General features: G+C 36.8%; 3 protein-coding genes across 8 annotated transcripts in view; 1 reads left to right on the forward strand and 2 right to left on the reverse strand.

The window, feature by feature from the left end:
- Positions 1-4,139: 4,139 nt before the first annotated feature.
- LOC121727578 (probable phosphorylase b kinase regulatory subunit beta) overlaps positions 4,140-23,313 on the reverse strand; it is a 56,572-nt gene continuing 37,398 nt past the window's right edge. For 2 of the 6 annotated variants that reach the window (XM_042115527.1, XM_042115511.1), the window contains 5 exons: positions 22,187-22,312; positions 20,935-21,149; positions 17,422-17,536; positions 16,440-16,673; positions 12,857-13,199 (listed from right to left, as the gene is read on the reverse strand). In XM_042115527.1, coding sequence (XP_041971461.1) covers positions 13,044-13,199; positions 16,440-16,673; positions 17,422-17,536; positions 20,935-21,149; positions 22,187-22,312 — 846 coding nt within the window. In that variant the 3' untranslated portion in view covers positions 12,857-13,043. Of the gene's footprint in view, positions 4,153-4,639; positions 4,645-12,854; positions 13,200-16,439; positions 16,674-17,421; positions 17,537-20,934; positions 21,150-22,186; positions 22,313-23,313 lie in introns of those variants that run through there. The other 4 variants (XM_042115495.1, XM_042115503.1, XM_042115488.1 and 1 more) reach the window with 4 other exon arrangements.
- On the reverse strand, positions 8,156-10,041 carry LOC121727653 (proteasome subunit beta type-7). The gene is made up of 4 exons (XM_042115616.1): positions 9,866-10,041; positions 9,346-9,782; positions 9,059-9,264; positions 8,156-8,363 (listed from the first exon to the last, which is right to left on the reverse strand). The coding sequence occupies exons 1-4, from the start codon at positions 9,925-9,927 to the stop codon at positions 8,223-8,225; spliced, it is 846 nt and encodes a 281-aa protein (XP_041971550.1). The 5' UTR covers positions 9,928-10,041; the 3' UTR covers positions 8,156-8,222.
- Positions 10,257-12,664, forward strand: LOC121727651 (dnaJ homolog shv). The gene is made up of 5 exons (XM_042115603.1): positions 10,257-10,797; positions 10,868-11,044; positions 11,162-11,329; positions 11,448-11,658; positions 12,480-12,664. The coding sequence occupies exons 1-5, from the start codon at positions 10,348-10,350 to the stop codon at positions 12,533-12,535; spliced, it is 1,062 nt and encodes a 353-aa protein (XP_041971537.1). The 5' UTR covers positions 10,257-10,347; the 3' UTR covers positions 12,536-12,664.

The following is a 23,313-nucleotide window of genomic DNA, read 5'->3' on the forward strand; positions in this document are numbered from 1 at the left end:
AAGGCTGTTCTGCTGACTTATATAATTTGTTAAAGTTTCATCTTCTCTCCTACTACTTTTAGTACAGTCTATGTGTTGAGTTGGACTATGCGATCGCTTTCTTCCTGTTGATGAACGAGACGAAGCTGAAGGCGACCTTTTATTACGTTCTTTTTTGACAAACTCGACAACCTGAGCGCGAGATAAAAACTTTGGTTTTAGACTAGCTATAACGTCTCCGAACTTGTAAGCATCCACGGGGTGAATTTTCTTCATTGTAGCAAACGGAGAGTATATTAATGCCCATGCTAGAGGCCACGTTATAAGTATTCTTTTAATCTTTTTATAACGTTTCTCGCTTATATATTCTAGACGCCCATCGTTAAACGCTAGAATCAAGCCTAAAGTGGGCAGGGCAAATCTCAACCTGCATTCATCATCTAAAGATATTTTTTGCCCAAAAAGATCTTCATAGGATAATTTGTTGATTACCCATGTTCTACAGTCGTTTGGGTATGTTTGGTCAACAAGCTTGATGATATTTTTGAAAAAATTCTCATGTTCTGGTAGGCGGTCCCACTCCACGAGGTCTCCCATTGTTATGCGCTCCATTTTAATGATCTGAAAGATCAGAACCAATTTAGCAAAGCTAATTTAAATTATATTAAAGACGGCTGCGCAGCCTTCCTGGGACGGCTGGGCAGCCTTATTAGGACGGCTGCATAGCCTGCCGAATATAATATATGTCGGCATGATGAAGACGTCGGTTGGCCGTACAGCCGTAAGACGACTATTAGCGGGAGGCTGGCCATAGTGGCAGTTTCCATTTAAAAATGTCACGAGTCTGCCGTCGAAAGAGCGGGCATTCGCAACCAAGACCATGTGATCTTATATTAATGATGACCAAGGTCGATCAAACATCACAATAAATATGATAGGCTAGATTGTTCTAGTCGCTAAATCAGAATAAATAAAAACTTTAAATGCCGTTCTGGGAGCGGGCATTCATATCAATTTAATTACATTAAAAATATATTTTTATATGTAGTACACTGCTCACGATAAAATTCCAAGACGTACTGACAAAATGGCTAACCGGCGAAATCAGCGCGACGTTTCACTAGCGCTTGCTGTGGAAGGCGAGCGAAACAATAGGCATTACGGGAAGGAGTACACTGCAAATACGTAAAAGTCTAATATCCTAAGATCCGACCATAAAATCCTGCATGAATCGTTTTTTTTCGATCAAATATATTTTAAAATAATCTTTAGAACGTATAGAATGGATTAATGTTGGGTTGCCTTGTTAAAAGTAGCCGCAAGTACCTCTAATTGAGTAAAATAAAAAACTTGCGTGTATTCAATGGAAAAATAAGAACTAAGAAGGAATGACAGGACACTACGCATAAAAATCAAAACGCCTGTTAAATAAAAATTGCAATCTTGCCGATTCTCGACTTTCTCAAATTCTCCCAGGCATAATAATTGTAGGCCTGAACATTTGTCTTAAACAAAAGTGATGGCAACCCCAGTTTGCGGCTATCGTGCAACTGGCAACCATGGATATTCATGCACAAAATGCATAAAACTTTAATTTTGTATCAAAATCATTTAAAAAATCGATGCTTCAATTTTGATGATGAACTATGTCCATTTACGGGCTGGCAACCCTAGGTTACGGCCGACTTAGAGCTGGCAACCATTTACACCTTATTTTGTCTCGTCATTTTCTTTCAAATGATGTAAAATTTACTAAAAAAATATTCAAACAAATTATACATTTATCTCATGAACATTAAACTTAATTAGAGGTACTTGCGGCCACTTTTGACAAGGCAACCCAACATTAATCCATTCTATACGTTCTAAAGATTATTTTAAAATAAATTTGATCGGAAAAAAACGATTCCTGCAGGATTTTACGGTCGGATCCAATACTATAAGGGGTTATCTCACAGGTGGATCAAGCGAAGGCTCGAACACCTAAATACAGAAGCTTTAAAAATAAACATCACAATTAGAATAATTTAAATAAAATCTTTTAAAGACTGCGAGAATTATAATATTATGAGCTATATTATAATTCTCGCTCAATTCAATATTTATATTGAATTCAGGAGCTAGTGAATTATTATTATAGCCTGGTATATACGTATGCGATTTTTTGTGTCGAAAATGTATTTAGATTTTTAATTCTGTAAAACTATTCAACAAACGATAGTCGCTCATTCCATTATTCTTATATTTTTGACTGATTTATCAAAATATTATATACTTACATATCTACTTATTTCATTATCAGAATACAAATATATTCTGGTTAAAAAATAATTAGATAGGCTCTATTTAGAAGGAGGAATCAGAGGACTATGTTACCTCGATTAACTGTATCTGTAGGTCTACTACGAAACGGTTTTGATACTCAAACAATCGGACGAGAATGCCGCGTCCTGCTCTAACAACGTCATTTCACGTTTGTTAGAAATACGACTTCTCGTACGATTGTTTGAGTCTCAAAACCGTTTCGTGGTACGGGCCCTGTCTCTATCACAATACACGTGCCGGCGCAGGGTGAAGCGTGATGGCAATAGTTTATTCATTTAAATTCTACTGCACCCGCGTTCCCTCTCATTTTAATATTTATATTTTGTTAAGTAGGTATGTAGTTTAAATACCTACAGTTAATTTGTAAACCAATTTTTATTATAATATCAAATAATTTTATTTACAAATGTAACTGCGGCACTCAGAGACGAATATTATTTATGTATTAATGAAGATTTTGACGCCCTATATATTACCTGTCAATCTCTTCATTAAATTGAAGTTTAATCATCATTAAAATAAATGTCTCTGAGTGCGGCCGAAATAGTATTAAAATAATTATATTCCGTCCAATACAACTTAGGTAAGTATGTAAAATAATAATTATTTATTTTTAATTCTAAGACATTATAGGCATCAGAAATTTTATTTTAAATACTTACTTCATCTTATTTTTGGCTTATACTATAATGGCCAATTTAGTTATAGAGGTGGTTAAAACGTAGTGAACTACTTATTTATTTTTGTAGCTTCAGTACCTCTGTCGCAAAATGTAATTGTCCACTGACAGTTGACTTGTGTGTTTTATGGCTCAAGTTATAACACTATATAATATATAGTGTTATAACTTGAGCCATATTTGAGATTTTTTTAATAAACAAGAAGACGAAAGAAGGGTCTTCTTGTTTATTAAAAAAAATAAAACTCAAACTTATCCGCCTCTGGTTTTATGTAACTAGCTGATAATAGTAAGCTGCATTTCCACCAGAGGAATGTGTTTTTGAGAACCAATAGAATCGATTCATTGCCGTGACCTCGCTCAGCGCAGCGATTCTATTGGATTTTAAAAACACATTCCTCGCAACACATCTCTGGTGGAAACGCAGCCTTAAAATGCATCAAATTTAAAACGACAATGCAGATTGCAGTATACCTACATAAATATAGTCTAATAATAACTAGTCCCAATTGACAACATTTCAAAATTTTTAAGCCTTAAAATAAAAAATACCGTTTCTTTAGTTTCTTCTCCTGATATCAAAAAAATATTCAAAAAATTTTTATATTGCTTATTTACTGAGAAAATAAATAAAAACTGAAAAATACGCTGTGACGTCATACTTACGGCATAATATCATACAGTTTGTTTGCCTGGTGTAAAATAGTTTTAAAAAGACAACATAAAGCATAAAAACAAAAACGTCACTGTCAACCACCTGTCAACACTGACATTTCTAAATAATAACATTACCTCATTGGTTACCTATCCTCCAGGTTGACGATGACATTGACAGACGTCATAATAAACGTAACAAACTTACATTGACAGATTTTTTCTTTTGTTAAAGTGTAATGGAATTAACCGTTCAGACGTAAGTATGACGTCACTTGGCGCTTACGTCTCTTTAGAATACGAAGGATTAAAATCTATTTTTTAGGTATCATAAAAACATAATTTTGAAAAAGCAAGAAACACGTGTCGCCTTATTTTAAGTCTACTTTCATATAAAATAATAAAAAAGCCATGTTAAAATTTTGAAATGTTGTCAATTGCAATGCTCTTTCGCAAATCATACTCACACACGTAAGTTTTAACTAGCCATTAGATACCTAGAGTGAGTACTTAGCGTAAGACGAGTCTAGAATAATCATTCTGTATATTTTTGTAAAAGTGTAAAATTTATACTCATAGTAATAATTATTATAATCTATTATAATTTACTAAATTTAATACAATTTATTGTTAAAAGCAAAAAATATTTTTATATCATTTTCAATAAAGAATTTACACTAAACGCTGTTTATCCTCTAATTCAATGGTACTCAACCTTTTCTTCATACGGGCACAGAATAGATAATAGTACAAGTACAGAAGTCTCACTGCTTTGATGTTCACAAATACCGCCGTTTTATGTGATTACATAATTCAAGACGTGAGTGGAAGAATAAGGTAAGTAACATGAAAAAACTTCCCGTTTTTTTGCTTAAATGGAGGGTTTAGGGCCGGAAAAAATATTTGAAATAGAAAAACTATGGATTATACAGGGTGTAACAAAAACAAGTGATAATAATGTAGGGTGTGTTCGTATTCCCTGTAGAGAGTTCACTGTGAAAGTAGCAGCGCTGAAAGACCAAAAATTTTTTTCACTTTTGTATGGGGAAACTCGTGACGCTCGGGCCCTTGCCCATACAAAAGTGAAAAAAAATTTTGGTCTTTCAGCGCTGCTACTTTCACAGTGAAATCTCTACAGGGAACACGTACACACCCTAAAGTATTATCACTTGTTTTTCTTACACCCTGTATATTATGTAGCCAGATCATCATCTAGGTTATGAAGTAGATAAGTTACAAGTTTTACTGAAATAATTAGGGAAAAAAGTAGTTATTGTCCAAATGTCACTGACGTCTTGACAAGTGACCGACTAGCCGACTAATCGGCTAGTCGGCCAAAGTCATGATCGGCACATCTCTACTAATTTATCATCAATTATAACTCCAAGATACTTTACGTTAGATGTAGAGATGTGCCGATCATGACTTTGGCCGACTAGCCGACTAGTCGATTAGTCGACTGCATAGAAGCCGACTAATCGGCCGACTAGTCGGCCAAGCCGATCATGGTTTCGGAAGTTTCCGTAACGCTTTTTTACTGCTGTTTCGCGTCGCACACGCCGCCTGCATACGTGTCGACTGTCGAATCGTGTTAAGTATGTTTACTTCGCGTACGTTACTTTATTTTGTTAAGCTATGTTACAGTAATTGATGATTTTCATTAAATATTTCATGTACATGAAATCTCCATTTAATAATATATAAGTACTTAATTTGTTGTTAAAATTATATTTACAAAAATAATATCTTTACTAGCAAGTAATTTCTGAAACACTTCATTTATTTTAAAATGTGTAACACTTACTTATTGAGTGTGATCTGAACACATTATAAATAATAATCAAGGTTTTTCACTAATATTACTTCAATAACAGCAAAAAATAAAAAGCCGATTAGTCGGCGCTTTTTGCCGACTATTCGCCGACTAGTCGCCGACTACAAAAGTGGCCGGATAGTCGGCTTTACCGACTAGTCGGCACATCTCTAGTTAGATGTTTTACTTAGCAGGCTACAATTACAATTAACGTTGTTTGAAAAACATGTGTGTAAGGTTATGTCAAGGTCAACTGGCGGTGCTGTGGCTTTTGTCTTGTGAAAGAATAGTAATTTTGTTTTTGGGATACTAATAGGAAGATTATTCCGTAGCCATTTAGCAGTTTCCCTCAGTGACCTTTCAGCCGTATGTACTGCTTCAGTCCAGATTGTACCATTAAAAATTAAAACTGTGTCATCAGCGTACACTTCGACAAGGTTGTCGTGAACATGAACGTGGCGAGAAAAGGAACTAACGCTTCTATCATACAAAATCGTCATTTTTGACAGTTCTTCTTTACCAGCAGCGCCCATTGACATCATTGACATATTCATATAAAGCTTTGTCGAACTGTAGATGGAGGAGAACTATCCCTGTATTTAAAAAGTGTCCGCTGAAATGCGTTAAATTAGGGTTGCGCTACAGTAGCAACAGGGTGAATTTTAAATCATTTAGCAGCTTTTATTTCAGCTATTTTAGGTTATATTTTTCAAAATATATTGGCATTAACTCAGTAATTCTGTGACTCGGCTATTCGGCTTGTGGCGGTACCCACAATTCGCCTAACATTCCTGCATCGTGCTATCGAAGTTTCGGAGAACGGCAAGATATATACAACGTCTGAAATGACGTCAGTGGGCTTCGGCCTGACCGAGCATAACACCTCGCTCGGTCGGAAGATCTTCCTTTTCGGCCGCCACGAACAACGTTAAATTGGTGACCACCGACAAGAACACGCATCCTTCTGGACATTAATCATCATCAACACTCCCCGCCCCTCCGCACCACGTCAGCAGACATCAAGCATAACCGGGTCGCCTCGACCATAAGCCGCGTTGGAGGTCCGCGCCGGTCGAACCCGCGTCTGGCTTGAACGAGGCAGCCATAGGCTACAACGACGTGTGATGTGGCGGTCTCGCTCGGTCGGAAGATCTTCCTTTTCGGCCGTCACGAACAACGTTAAAGGCTAACTTCAATACCCTTTGCTGTAGCTAGAGCCACTCTTGGAGGATTTTTCAACTGTTATTTACTGCGTACAGCTGGACACTTTTTCAAATATCCCCCATATAAAATAGTTCTCCTCCATCTACACTCCACAGAACTGTAACATAATTATGACGTCAGTGTTAGTTAAATTTAAATTAGAGATGTGCCGATCATGACTTTGGCCGACTAGCCGACTAGCCGATTAGTCGCCTGCAAAGAAGCCGACTAATCGGCCGACTAGTCGGCCATGCAGATCATGGTTTCAGATGTTTCCGTAACGCTTTTTTACTGCTATTTCGTGTAACACACGCCGCCTGCAAACGTGTCGAATCGTATTAAGTATTTTTTCTTCGCGTACGGTACGTTAATTTATTTTGTTTAGCTATGATACAGTTGATGGTTTTCATTAAATATTTCATGTGCATGAAATCTCTATTTATTAATACACATACTTAATTTGTTGTTAAAATAATTTTAACAACAAATTAAGTATATATTTACAAAAATATTTTTTTACTAGTAATTTCAGGAACACTTCATTTAATCTTAAAATGTGTAAAACTGATTTAGTGTGATCTGTACGCATTATAAATAATAATCAAGGTTTTTCTTTAATATAATTTCAATAATAGCAAAAAAGTAAAAAGCCGATTAGTCGGCGCTTTTTGCCGACTACAAAATTGCCCGGATAGTCGGCTTTACCGACTAGTCGGCACATCTCTAATTTAAATCAATAATGTCATTTATATATAATATAAAAATCGTAGGGCCCAGAATGCTGCCTTGTGGGACTCCAAAGTAAATTTTTTGGGGGTTGCTTACCTGTTGAATGATTCTAACACATTGAGTGCGATTAGTAAGATAGCTTCGGAACCACGTCAAGGTTACCTTTTACACCTAACAGTTCCAGCTTTTTCAGTAAAATCGGTATTGAGATGGTATCAAAGGCTTTAGCCAAATCTATGAACGCACCGATGCACGCTCTTTTAATGTCCAGGTAATTTGAGACAAGATTTGTCAGCAGCTTTACAGCATCTTCTGCAGATCTGTTTGAACGGAAGCCAAACTGCCTATTTGATAGATTGTTAAGTTCCAGGAAGCCGACAAGACGTTTGTGTACAAACTTTTCGAAATTTTTTAATTTTTTAAGACTTTCACGACGATTATTTTGCAAATGGTTAACTTCACGCGGGCCTTTACTTGATTCCCTAGTCTACTTTCTTTTAATAATTGAAATATTATGTAACAATAGCTGATATAACTCCTGTTATTGCCATTAGCCCTTTCCGTTTTATCATGGCCAGGAAATTGGGGCTCGAAAACATAGTAAAGGTGTTTTATATAAGTACATCATATGATATTTATACCAGTGTTGGAAGTTGCAGATATAACTGTGTAGTTTGTGTTTGTACTGTGGTACTACACTGCCTTACCAACTTCTTAAAAAATTAGTTCAGTGTGCTTACAAAGTTATTAGTAGCATAAAAACAATAAGAATAATTATTTAAAAAGGCGTTTATTTTTAATACATGTTTTAAAATGTTTATAATATGTAAAATAAAAATATTAACGTTTGCTGCTTGACTCCTCAACCTCCATTGCTTGTACCGGATAAACAGAAACTGATTCAATTTTGAGAGGAATAACTTTTTGCTTCAAAACTGCTGTTGTTCCAATTGGATATCTATATGATCCTTGTTTTTTGCCCTGGAAATTATAATTAATATGTTATCTTCTACATAATATTAAATATACTATATATTTATAGTATATTTAGTGGTGGTGGATAGCCTATTCGGCACTTATCAGGAAGTGGTGAAACAGGCCATAATTGTGTTACATTACAGTACATTTTAATAAAATTAGTTGTCTTATGTCTGAGAGCCACTTTGTTGGGTACTTAAGACTGATGTTTGATTCTATTGTTTTTTGCATTTAATAGTTAGCAAAATCAGTTTCAGAGGTTTTTGAGCTATGAATATTATAAATGAGAAAGTGTGTATGTCAGTGTGTTTCCTCTTCATGCCCAAACTGCTGGACTAATTTGACTTCCTTTTTTTCTGACTGCTGAAATTTGGTATTGAGATACTTTGAGTCCTGAGAAATTACATAGGATACTTTCCATCCCAGAAAAATGTATGGTTCCTCGCGATAAATTTCATTTTGCGCAATGGAATTGCAGCTGTCATCTAGTTAAGTACTTTAAATAAATGCACTGAGTAGGACTCAGTGCAGACAAGTTTAGTTTTACAAGTAGTGGAACACTAAATAGTAAATACTTAAGTTTTTAAGACACCGGTGACCGCAACAACAATTGATTGCCAAGAATCTGCGATTGAAGGATAATTAAAGACCTATTTGGGACAGGTTTTAGATCTTGTATAGATTACGAATACACATACCTTGACATTTGCTTCTTCATATGTTCTGAGATATTGAGCTGGTCCAGTATTACGTATAACACACAGATCTACATTGGATCCTGATCCCAAGTCATTGAAGATACCAGCAGCAATAGCATCCCTTACTAATTTTTTCCCTTCTTCCTCAGACATATCGGGTTTCCAATTAGCTTCAAAAACAGCCATGGCTGCTAAAGATCCTGATCCTAAAAATATAGATTACAATATGTAATCATTACAATCTTAACTCACATTTAAAGAAAACTGTTCGAAACTAATTTTCTTACCCATTGTAGCATAAGGTAGCTTATCTACAGAACCATGAGGATAGATGCAGTAAATATGAGGTCCAGTGCGATCGACACCTCCAAGAACAAGGGCAGCTCCTATGTGGCCCTGGTAACGGAACAACATGCGCTTCAAAAGCGTGGCCGCAGTTTCGACAGGTACAGTGCGACCAGTATGAAGGCGTTGCAACTCTAGCTGCGAGGCTACTGATTGTGTGGTCATTTCTGTATCAGCGGCAGTACCAGCACCACAGCAGTACATGTTCGAAGCTAAATAATGAATCTTTTGACAGTTTTTGTCTGATACAACAGTATTTTCAGTTGCTCTGGTATCAGCGCCAAGTATAACGCCATCCGCGTATATTATACCCACAATTGTGGTACCAGTCTTAGTCGCTTTTGGAGCGGGAAAACCCTTTTGAGCGAGAAACGCATTCCTATAAAAATATAAAGCGTTATTAGACACTTATTTGGTGTTTAATAAATAAAAATTGTATGTCTTACAACAGGTCTTACGTACCTGCTACAATTTTCAAATGAGAACCCCGGTAGCGGTACTTCAGGAACCAAAACTGATGCCATAGTTAATGGTAAGATATACGAGTAATTAATATGTGTTAAACTAAATTTGGAGTAGGAAATGAGCTTGAAAGATCACAAATCCACAATCCACAATGATTTGACAAAATCAAAAGTGAAACACACAGATTACTAGTATATATTTGGTGAAACATGAATAATTTACAACACAACGCTTCTTCTTCCTCTATTTAAAAATAAGAAAAAGGTGATTTAGCCACAGACTGTTTATACATTTGTACTCTGTGGTATAGCAGTATCCAATCACAGAAGGACAAATTGCTTTTCGGTAAAATAATGTCAAAATAGACATGACAATCTGCAGAAAACTGTCAAAACTATAAAAATGTGTACGGTGCGCGTAATATAGTTCGGCCCAAATTTAAATGGATTTTCTTTTGAATTAAATTAGGAAAAATAAAAATGATTACTAATACTGCTTACATATTTCTTATATATTTTTTATCGTGTATATTAATTACTCTTGCCGGCCGAGATTTTTACCAAATACTTGGGGTGTCGCGGTCAGCTAGTACAAATGAAATCAAAAAAGCTTACAGAAAATTAGCAAAAGCCCTGCATCCTGATAAAAACCAAGATGATCCAGACGCATCCCAAAAGTTCCAAGATCTTGGAGCGGCGTACGAAGCTCTCTCAGACCCTGACAAAAGAGAGTTATACGACAGATGCGGCGAAGATTGTTTGAAAAAAGATGGTATGATGAATAACAATGACCCTTTTGCAAGCTTTTTTGGAGATTTTGGTTTCCACTTCGGCGGAGAGCAACAACAACACGAAACGCCGCGGGGGGCGGATGTGGTCATGGAACTGACTGTCTCACTGGAAGAGCTCTATAATGGAAACTTTATAGAAGTAAGTTACAGTTTTAGGTTTAACGGGCAGTCGTGTGGTAGTTCATTTGATAAAAATATATTTCTTACAGATAACAAGAAATAAGCCAGTCATAAAACCAGCATCTGGAACCCGGAAATGCAACTGTCGTCAAGAGATGGTTACAAGGAACTTGGGTCCGGGTCGGTTCCAAATGATGCAGCAAACTGTTTGTGATGAATGTCCAAATGTCAAATTAGTCAATGAGGAGAGGTTACTAGAAATTGAGGTAATTAATGATTTTTGTGTAATATAATAAGAAAACTCAGGATTAAATTGCCTTAAGTGACAAAACGGCTTTGCTTTGCTTCTTTATATTTTTTTTATTACAAAAATATGTTCTTAGGTTGAAGTTGGTGCTCCTGACAATCATAAGTCAAGGTTAAGAGGCGAGGGTGAACCCCACATGGATGGTGAGCCTGGTGACCTAGTCATTGTGTTTAAGACTGAGCGGCATCCACACTTCACTCGTCGTGGAGATGACCTTTACACAAATGTTACCATATCATTACAGGTAATTTGATGATACAAATCTCTGATTTTTTATCAGATTAAAGTTTAATAAAATTAGATACTCTTTATTTAAAATTCAAATATAACACATCGTACAATCTTGTTTGTTTCTATTTCAGGATGCATTAACTGGCTTCAGCCTTGAAATGGTGCATTTGGATGGACACAAAGTGACAGTTTCTCGCGATAAAGTGACATGGGCTGGCGCACGTGTAAGGAAGAAGGGTGAAGGCATGCCCAATTTCGAAAATAACAATCTACATGGAAACCTTTATATTACTTTTGATATTGAATTTCCTAAAAAAGACTTTAGTGATGAAGATAAAGAAGGTAAAGTACTTAATTTTTAATTTTACAATAAACTTTGTTAAAATTTCTATGAATGCTGCATTTATGTTAATACTAGCTGTTGCCCGCAACTTCGTCTGCATGGACTTCAGTTTATAGCGCACGGTGTCAACAAAATTGGTGACAAATTTAAAAGCTTTTTAAAACCCTGGTAGTTACCCCTTAAATCAAACTACCCAAAACAGCTGTGCAGTGTGCGCATATATTTCATTATTTTAAATTAAACCTTATTTATGCCAAATTTTAAAGCTTATTTAGCCCCCCATTACACTTTACCCATAAAATATTCCTAAATTGTTACATTGATAGGTTTAAGGTTACGTCACTGCATAGATAAAGTACTGAGTAGTGAGTTATTTAAAAACATGTGTAACAATAGAAAGAATGGAAAAATCTAACTCAAGATGGTACCACCTCTTATAGAAACACATTAAGTAAGCGCTAGCGCGATCTAAGCGACTCTTAGCGCCATCTGTTATGAATTTTTGGAACTAACTTAATTTGAACAAATTTACGCATAAACACCCCCGTACTACCCCTTTTTCCAGTTAAAAAGTAGCCTATGTCCTTTCTCAGGCTTTATCTGTGTAGAAAATCTCATTACGATCGGTTCAGTAGTTTTGGCGTAAAAGCGACACAGACAGACAGATACTTTCGCATTTATAATATATATATATAATATATATATATATATATATATATATATATATATATATATATATATATATATATATATATATATATATATACATATTAGTATAGATTAAAAATAAAGGTTCTTAACATTTCACTTTTTGTTTCAGCCCTGCGCAAAATTCTTGCACAGTCACCAAATAATAAAGTATACAATGGACTTTGAATACCTATATTCCAATTTAATTTATTCCAAAGTAATGAGAAAAGTGTGTGCTCCAGATGATGAAAGTGTATTGTGATTTGTGTTAAATGTAAGGTTTATGCAGGTTTTACAAATAAATTATAAAAAGGATAAGTGTTTTTCAAAATATACTTTATAGTTTATTTCCCTCTTTTACAATTTTTATATTCGTATAAGTATTTGTAATACCAACCTATTTTCAATAAGACAATTGTGTTTAAAAAGTATGAAATATTCACACTATTCAAAGTTGGTTTTGGATTTTGTGAGTCACAACTCACAACCATAATATAAAATTTCTAAATATAACTCCATTTCACAGTAAAACTAATATTAAAAAATAGATATATAGGTAATATAACATCTTTACATTATCTTCTAAAATCTAAATGGATTATATCACAATAAATTCTAAGTCTATTATGTTTTCTGTAAACAAGATTTTATCTAAAACAACTAAGGCACATTAAGCCGTGTAGACGGCGGCCATCTATGTTACAAGACAGGATTCGTGAGCAGACGGCGCCAGCTGCGGCGTTGTGGTAGCTTGTAGCACGCTGTTGACTACCGCTCGCGCTAGGTACCCGATGGACACGGGCGGCGCAGCCGCGCCTAGTGGAGAATCGGTGTCAGTGATTCCGCTATCCTATAAAAAAGAAAACATTGTCAGATGTTTCTAATAAAAATAATAAGTCCATCGTTGCAATTATTTCCTTTGCAAAATGCTGATATCCTAATTACGTTGGTAAAGTCACTCGATAGACAAAAGATGTTACGACCGTACAAGTGTGGGGTTACATTTGAGCCACTGGGGTGGTATACCTTAACCGATTCAATGCGGCGCACTTTTTTGAAGACTTTCAGTCGTGGCGGCATACAATTTTCCCGTGACACGTGAGCCGTGTCATACGCCATAAAAGTAGATGACGCGGCTACCATGTCATCCGCCACGTTCAAAAAGCTTTATGGTTTTTTTTGGTTTTTACGCTAGTATTAACTTAATTTATTTAGTTGAGCCCAAACCATTGTTGTTGACGAAAGGCTACGTTGTTTTGAGTGAGAGAGAGAGAAACCTGAAAATGGCAGGTAAGCGATTTTTTTATTCAGATGTTGCAAACCTTTTGTAGGTTTAAAAGTTAGAAAATGAGTACCTACCTATATTAAATAGATCTGGGTTTCCAAAGTAAATAATACGTTCGTAGATAAATATAAATTTCAAAAAGTTCGTTCTTAAGTTTTTTTAACCGACTTCCAAAAAAGAGGAGGTATGTTCAACGATTACTCCGCCGTTTGTGAACCGATTTTCAAATTTTTTTTTGTTGTATGGGGTATTTGTTCCGATTGATCCGGTTCCGAGTTGGTACCATGTTCACAAAATGGTAATCTGATGATGGGAACCATGAGGAATCCAGGGGACTTCTTGAAAATCAAATGGGAACATATGGTTATTTTGGTTTTATGGGATGTGTTTTGATCATATTATGCTACCAAAAATTAAAATTTTGCACCTTGGTATACCGCGGTCCCGAAGGTGCTGAAGAGAACTCCTGATTCCTTATAGATACGTGTTTGGGAGTTTCGCTGTTGTTTAAAATACCAAAATCATAAGCTACTATGCTGATTACATTAATCATCATCATCAACACTACACCATGCATCATCAAATTATGACCCTGTTGTTAGTACTTTTCATAGTCTTATAGATCGAGACTGATGTTTTTGATCATTATTCTGTAGTTTGTCTAATGATTTTAATATTATTTTGTTATTTTAAAGCACAATACTATTATTCGAATTTGATGTTATGGCTACCAAGGCGTGTTGGTGACAATTATGTTAATAAAAAACGCCAAAACTGTGTAGAAAACCTTAAGGCGGGGATTAATCTCAATCCAAAACTATAACTTTGCACACAACCAAAGACCAAGCGTATACGCATCGCAATAAGATTCATTTTAGCTTAGCATAAAACTGATGTCACACGAGCGGATTTTCTCTATTTTTTCATGTTTTTTTTAAATATCTTTGGAAATAAACATTATGAAACAAAATTGTTCGGTTAAAGAATTTTTAATATAGATTTACTAACAATTTATTCAAACAAAATGTATAATTATCCTAGTTAATACTTATATTTCGATGAAATAGATTTTTATCGGAGGTGAGTTTGTAAATTAATTACAGCCAAAGTATTACGTTTTATTAAAATGTTTATGGTTTAAGGTATTTTAAATATTGTGCTTTATACCTCATATTTTTTAAAACTTCGTTATTATATTGGAACTAGGTAAACCGGAAGTCGCGGAATAACAAATTGGGGTTTATCCTCGCCTTAAGAATAACTAAAAAGTGTAAAATTATTATTTTTAAACAAAAAAATTAAAACCGACTTCCAAGGTAAAAACAATAGTCTTTCTTATATATAAAAATGGATTTTCAAATGTGTTAGTCGCGCTAAAACTCGGAAACGGCTGAATGGATTGGGCTGATTTTAGTCTTAAAATATTCGTAGAAGTCCAGGGAAGGTTTTAAAGTGACACGAAGTTCACCGGGACAGCTAGTAATTTTCTAAACTGAACTAAAACGTATTACATAATAATTCTTATTCTGTACTCAGTATTTCTGTTCTCAATCTTCATAATTTTGAAGTCAGTACCAGTCCTATAAGTTGCAGTTACATTATTCTGTCATAGACCTGGCGATTAGGTAATAGCTGGCGGCTAGTTAGCCGGCGGGCGTCCGAATTTTTGTGATCAGAAATTTCGGATAGTGTATGGTGGGCGAAAAAGGAGACAGCACCTACTTTTTTCAATTCACAGAATATTCAGAGAGGAAGCCTATAAGCTTGTTTTACGTAGAAAATTTAGACGGTTTTGTTCGGAGTAGAACCTTCTAAAGTGTAATTTGAGGGAGATGATTTGTTTTGACGTGGGAGAGCCATGCTTCGGCACGAATGGGCCGGCTCGACCGGAGAAATACCACGGGCTCACAGAAAACCGGCGTGAAACAGCGCTTGCGCTGTGTTTCGCCGAGTGAGTGAGTTTACCGGAGGCCCAATCCCCTACCCTTTTCCCTTCCCTACCCTCTCCTATTTCCTTCCCTACTCTCCCCTATTCCCTTCATTACTCTCCCCTATTAACCTATTCCCTCTTAAAAGGCCGGCAACGCACCTGAAGCTCTTCTGATGCTGCGAGTGTCCATGGGCGACGGAAGTTGCTTTCCATCAGGTGACCCGTTTGCTCATTTGCCCCCTTATTCCAATAAAAAAAAAAAGATACAATCGCTTTTAAAATGACACGGCTCACGTGTCATACGCCACACGTTAAAAACCAATAAGACGCGGCTGCCGTATAATCCGCAATGAATGCACCTTTTAAAAAAGGTTGACGGCCCCTACTTTTTTTCAAATCACAGAATATTCAGAGGCGAAGCCTATAGGCTTGTTCTACGTGGAAAATTAAGATGATTTTGTTCAGAGTAGAACCTTCTAAAGTGTAATTTGAGGGAGATACAATCGTTTTTCAAATGACACGGCTCCCGTGTCATACGCCACACGTTAAAAATGCGTATGACACGGCTCCCGTGTCAACCGCACTGAATCGGTTAAAGTATATTTTACACACAGCCAATAATGCTGGCGCCAGTCCTTCAGAAGCCAGTATTGGCCGGGCCCCTGTTGTTACAACTGTTCACACAAGGCAAATACATGACAGGCTTATTGCAGGGCTGCCTGTATGTAAACTATACTTTAAGTACCCGCAAATTTGCCTATGGGGTTTTAGTAGGGTTTTAGACCCTAAACCTGAGGAGTGCCACATTGCATTGCACATGCCCCTAATCCGCCGGGGATGTGAAAAGCCACACCTTGTTAAAGAGGGCGGCGTACCTTGGCGTAAGTGGCGTGCGCGAGGTCGAGCAGGCGGTCGAGGTGGAGCGGGTGGTGTAGCAGCAGCTCGGGGTTGCGGCGCAGGATAGCGTGCAGCACGCACAGCAGCTCCACCACTAGCTGCCGCCGCTCCGCGCTCGCAACGCGCACCAGCGCCGCCTCCACCACGAGCGCGAACGACAGCTCCGACCGCGACATGTTCATCAACGTCGGCTGCGCCTCGATGCAGTGACCCTGAAAATCCCATAGTGTTCGAAACCACTGTCGATTATAAGATATAAATAAAATTCTCGTGTCAGTGTTTATGCGCGAACTCCTCCAAAACGGCTTAACCGATTTTAATGAAATTTTGTATGTATTGTACCTACATACATTCGTTAAGCCTGAGAATAGGTTTTTACTTTTTATCTACTTTTTATACTGATACTAGAAATAATTTATATGGCAAAACAACTTCGCCGGGTCAGCTAGTTATAGATGATAATCATAGATCGGTCGACTGTTTGCGGCCTCGTTGGTGTGCTAAAAGCTTAGGGCCGAAACACATAACTGTGTTGTGGCGCCGCGCCGCTGAAATCGGCAGTTTGCGTTGCGGCGTCGCGAAAAACAGCGTTTTGGGGGGGGGTTTTTGCGAATAAAAAATCACGTGGGTTCCACGTAATTTTTTTATTGTGAATGGACGTATGAGGCCATGGATCGTCGAAAGAAACTTATCGCTTATTTGTTTTTAAGAACACAAGTTGCGGCGCCACGCCGTTTAAATCGGCAGTGGCGCCACTGCCGATTTCAGCGGCGTGATGCTGCAACGCCGTTGTGTGTTTCGGCTCTTAAGGGAGCAAACCAGACACAGTGCTTAAGACGTCCGAAAATATCACTGGCAAGTTAGCTGCTATTGAATACATTCTATTGTTAACCTTTATAAAATGACAAATAACAATGCTCAATATCAATACAAGATCTCGAATAAGAAGTTTCCCCTTACCTCGACGATAATTCCTTTCGGTGTCCTTACGAGTATATCCCACACCTGGACGTAGAAATTCTTAGGAACCCTGCAGAGACATCCTTCCAGGCGTCGCCGTTGTAGCGGCGTCAATCTGCAATCGAAGTGGCACTAATTAGGGCCAAGGCCAACCCACACGTACCACACCACGTCGCAACGATAAAATGCCGTCAAGCAGTGGTTACGTGTGAATGGTGTCGCTGCAGCTTTTTTCTGCAGCGTTGTAGTACCGGTTCATACTAATCGCTTCTTAATCATCCATTTTCACCAAAAAAACTAATATTTTAATATTTTAAACAGTAGAAACCCATAAAAATCTTGATTGAAAAATATGCCTTTCAAATGGCGCCGAAAACACTGTCCGCCATAGTGTGATGTCATATATTTTGTATTTTATACTTTCTTTATTGAAATTTTTTTAATGTGCTAAATGTAATTAAATAAGAAATTAGAAATCATTTGTAATGTTGAAAACTTTTGGAGAAAAGTTTTGGCCATTTAATTTCCCGTCTTCAATAAATGGAGATAATATATAAAACTGATGTTTTATTTGAATTATTCAACAAAATATATTTTACAAATCTTTCTAGGCTTATTCTTATTATTTATGTACAAATAAACTTACTTATAACGAGCGCGATAAATAAAAGATATTATTTAATTACGAGTCTGATGACGTCACATCCAAATCGGAAGTACCGCAAAAGCGTTTTCGTCAGTACAAATCATATGAGGGATTTTCCAATTTTTTTAATTTGATTGTCAAACAGTTTCCATTTTAGTAACTGAACTAGCCAATTCCCTACATAAAACTAAGTTTTCTCGATATAATATTAGATTTTCGATAAATTTTATAAGCATGATATTTGGGTTCCAGTAATAAAGCTTATAGGTACAAGACCACTTTTAACCGCAGGGAAACGTTTTATTCCTATGGATAAGGAAGTTTGCGGAAACAGCTAGTTAGAAATATTCTCGAAAGAAAAACTTAGATTAAAACAAAAATCGTTAGTGGATTAGTAATATTTTGATGTCAACGCAAGTATTCTTCTACATTATCTTATATATAAAAATGGATTTCCAAATGTGTTAGTCGCGCATAAACTCGAAAATGGCTGAACGGATTGGGCTCATTTTAGTCTTAAAATATTCGTAGAAGTCCAGGGAAGGTTTTAAAGTGACATAAAGTTCACCGGGACAGCTAGTTGCTTAAAAAAATTGCGAGAACTTGAAAGGCTAAAATAATATAGAATAATATGGGCTCCAAATGTTACTTCTTCATTTTCTTAAAAGTTTACTACTAAAAGACCCGGCCGCACATTAACCGAATTTCTGATCACAAAAATATATTTTGACACTTCAGAATTCTCATAGCATGCGGGTCCACAACAAAACGTATGAACGTGCGTTCCGGTGGGGGTCCGGCAGGTGTACGGCCGGGCTAAAAAAGAAGACATCCCCTACTTTTTTCAATTCACAGAATATTCAGAAATGAAACCTATAGGCTTATCTTACGTGGAAAATTAAGACGGTTTTGTTTGGAGTAGAACCTTCTAAAGTGTAATTTGAGGGAGATACAATCGCTTTCTAAATAACACGGCTCACGTGTCATACGCCACACGTTAAAAACCCATAAGACGCGGCTGCCGTGTAATCCGCAATGAATGCACCTTTTAAAAAAGGTTGACGGCCCCTACTTTTTTTCAATTCACAGAATATTCAGAGGCGAAGCCTATAGGCTTGTTCTACGTGGAAAATTAAGATGATTTTCCACCTAGCATCATCCGTACCATCCGCACTGAATCGGTTAACATGACGAGGGATACTGGTAAGTCCGCGGGTTGGGGATAGCTGTATTAGATAATATAGATGTTGATATAGATTATTATCTAAGATGTTTTGTAACTTCCCGAAATTGTTTTTTCTGTTCTGTTTAGTGCTGTTATTATGTTCTGGTAATTCAGTCAGAACTCAGAGTATTTAGCAATACTTTGGGCAGATTTAATTCTTTCTTCGTATACTTATTTTGAGTGTCTCTTTAGCTAGTACTAGTAGTAGTAACCAGTAATGCTGCCTGAACTATTTAAGTTATTAAGAAGGTGTCGACGAATATAGATTGACTAGCTGTTGCCCGCGACTTAGTCCGCGTGGACTTTAGTTAATAGTTGTTGCCGTACATCGATTAAGTCGTTTACGCGCAAATCAGAAAAATATATTGTGTGGGAACCGCACATTATTCCGGGAAAAAAAAATCCTTGTCCCAGATTCAAATTAGTATCTCCAATCTCCATGCCAAATTTAATCAAAATAGATTAAATAGTTTAGGCGAGAATCATAAAAATTTATTGTGCGGGAACCGTATATTTTCCGGGATAAAAAGTATCCCTTGTCCTTTCCCGAGACTGAAAGTATTGCCATACCAAATTTTATCAAAATAGATTGAATAGTTTAGGCGACAATCATAAAAGTTTATTGTGCGTGAACTTTACATTTTCCGGGACAAAATTAGTATTCCTTGTCCATTCCCGAGACTTAAAGTATCTCCATACCAAACTACATCAAAATAGATTGAATAGTTTACGCGCAAATCATAAAAGTATATTGTGCAGTAACCGTACATTTTTCCGAGACAAAATGTATCCTATGTTCTTTTTCGGGATTCAAAATATCTTTATACTTACCAAATTTCAGCAAAATGGGTCCAGCCGTTTACGCGAAAATCGAAATATAACGTTTCGCGCAACTTCGCCCGCGTATATTAGATATTTCACAGACAAATTAGTCCACAAAAAATTGCCTATGATCCTTCACGTGGTCTTCTTCTTATCTGTGCCAAATAACATAAAAATTGCTCCAGTAGTTCGCGAGATAAGCCCTTTAAAATAATTTCCCCCGTTTTTTCCACATTTTCCTCTATTTCTTCGCTCCTATTAGTCTTAGCGTAATAAAATATAGCCTACAGCCTTTCTCGCTAAATGGGCTATCTAACACTGAAGAATTGTTCAAATCGGACCAGTATTTCCTGAGATTAGCGCGTTCAAATAAGCCATTTCGAATAATTTCTCTCGTTTTTTCCACACTTTCCTCAATTTCTTCGCTCCCAATAGTCTTAGCGCAATAAAATATAGCCTATAGCCTTCTTCAATAAATAGGCTATCTAACACTGAAAGAATTTTTCAAATCGGACCAGTAGTTCCTGAGATTAGCGCGTTCAAATAAACCCTTTCAAATAATTTCCCCCCGTTTTTTCCACGCTTTCTTCTATTTCTTCGCTCCTATTAGTATTAGCGTGATAAAATATAGCCTATAGCCTATAGCCTTCCTCGATAAATGGCCTATCTAACACTGAAATAATTTTTCAAATCGGACCAGTAGTTCTGAAATTAGCGCGTTCAAACAAACAAACTCTTCCCAATTATAATATTAGTATAGATTTGCTAGATCTAGAGCAGCTATATAGCTGCTTTAGATTTAGCGAGGTGCAGGGCTCACCCCTCGTCGTCGGCCCAGTCGGAGACGGAGAGCACGCGCTGGAGCAGCTCGCGCAGGCGGTAGGGCGACAGGCCCTCGAGCTGCGCGGGGTCGGCGCCGCCCAGCGCCAGACACGCGCGCATCGCCTCAAGCACCCAGCCCACGCGGATCTTCAGGATGCCGCGGAACAGCTCCGGGTTGGTGCCGATCAGCCGCCCGCAGTACAGCACGATCTCCTGACACAGTAGTTGTTATTATTCGTGACGCCCTTATAATCTCGTGTGACCAACATTTATGACTGCGACTGCAAATGCACAGAAACTCCTTTTGGCTTTTTCTTTAAGTTATGACATTAACTATCTAATTAGGCAAACGAAAATTTGTTTAGAACCGAGCGAGCGCGATTCGATATTAATAAAATAAAATCGGCCAAGTGCGAGTTGGACTCCCGCACGAAGGGGGAAGAAATAGGCCAAAAATTGTGTAGGAGTATGGGAGTATTGTGTTTAAACTTTTATTTTATTTTAATATTATTATTAATTATTAAAGTAGGTACACATATAATCACTAGTTTTTCCGGCAAACGTTGTTTTGCCATATAAAGTATTTCGTTCGCCCATATTATTTTGTTGAAGTGACTAAATGCTATACTTAGCACCATGGCAACGTCCATCGCTATCCCGTCACACAAACAATGGTCGCCGTCAGTCTCGAGTTGTAATAATTTACTATTATTTATGTAACCAGTGCACTTATATAAAAAGTAGCCAGTAGGTAGCCGATTCTCAGACCCACTAAATATGCAAATTTGGTAAAAATTAGTAAAGCCGTTTCGGAGGAGTACGGTAACTAACATTGTGACTCGAGAATTTTATATATCAGAAGGATTTTGTGAAAATTTCAAGTCCCTACCTGTTGCCATTATTGATATCGAGCAAAAAAAGCCCAAAAAAACACGTTTGTTGCATGGGAGTTCCCCTTAAATATTATGTATTTAATTTATTTTGTTTTTAGTATTTGTTGTTATAGCGGCAATAGATATAAACAATCTGTGAAAATTTCAGAAGACTAGCTATAGCGGTTCTTGAGTTACAGCCTGGAAACACACAGACAGACAGACAGACAGACAGACGGACAGACATCGAAGTCTTAGTAATAGGGTCTCGTTTTTACCCTTTGGGTACGGAACCCTAAAAAAGTATAGCACAAAAGTAATAAGCACATAACAATAATTAAGGCCGTCTATCAAATTGTGTGGATGCGTGTTTATTACCTGCTGCAAGACTGCTCCTATGATGTCGTAAGGTTGTATCGTCGAATACATGACGGACTGTATTTCCCCGGGCGTCATCGGTTTGTCGAACACCGTCTCCTTCTGTCCGATCACGCCGACGGTGATCTGTTAAGAATACAATAAATTCAGAGGTGTGATAATATTATACATAGTTTGATTACGTCATTTGGACTAAAAATCGGCCAAGTGCGAGTTGGACTCGCGCACGAATACATAATATAATAGTGTACGGGTCACCTGATGGAAATCAACTTTAAGGTGGTTTGCTGAACATTTCCGGCCGTTTTTGAGCCCGCAAACCAACATAATCTTAAAGTAGACATTGCAAAGAACAAAATAAAAAAAAATAACCATGTTACGTGATGAGGGCAAAATGACCTCCCGCATCAGTCATCACACTAAGGGGGATATTAGATTATCATATATATTGGATCCGAGATCATTGAGTCAATGATATTGGATAATGTAATATAGACATAATGATTCATTTCTTCCTTGATCATAGATTTTTGACATTTGCTGAGAGATTGGATCCAATACGGTCATAGAAATAGGTGTTGCCAGTTATTTAATATAAAAAAGAGTTTTTAATTTCTTGTTCGTTAATATTTTAAAAATAATGTAATGTAATTATTTTTCTAATTATATACTTCGATAATCTTGCTGAAATAACAAAAAGCAAGCCATATTAAAAATGACGATGTATTTTGACAAATCGAATTCTCTGAGATCTAGTAACCCTGACGTCAATACCTGTCAGCGTTAGCGCTCTCCATTGGCTATTGAAACCACATATGACGTAAAATAGGATCAATGAAATATGATATATCATATTTCATTATATATATATGATATTGGATCCTATATATGATCATAGAAATGATCCAATATATATGATAATGTAATAACCCCCCTAAGAGGCTTGCCTGACTTAGGGGGATGTTAGATTATCATATATATTGGATCCGAGATCATTGAGTCAATGATATTGGATAATGTAATATAGACATATGATTCATTTCTTCCTTGATCATAGATTTTTGACATAGAAATAGGTGTGGCCAGTTATTTAATATAAAAAAGAGTTTTTAATTTCTTGTTCGTTA

Source organism: Aricia agestis, chromosome 1 (genome assembly GCF_905147365.1).
Source record: "Aricia agestis chromosome 1, ilAriAges1.1, whole genome shotgun sequence".
NCBI lineage: Eukaryota > Metazoa > Arthropoda > Insecta > Lepidoptera > Lycaenidae > Aricia > Aricia agestis.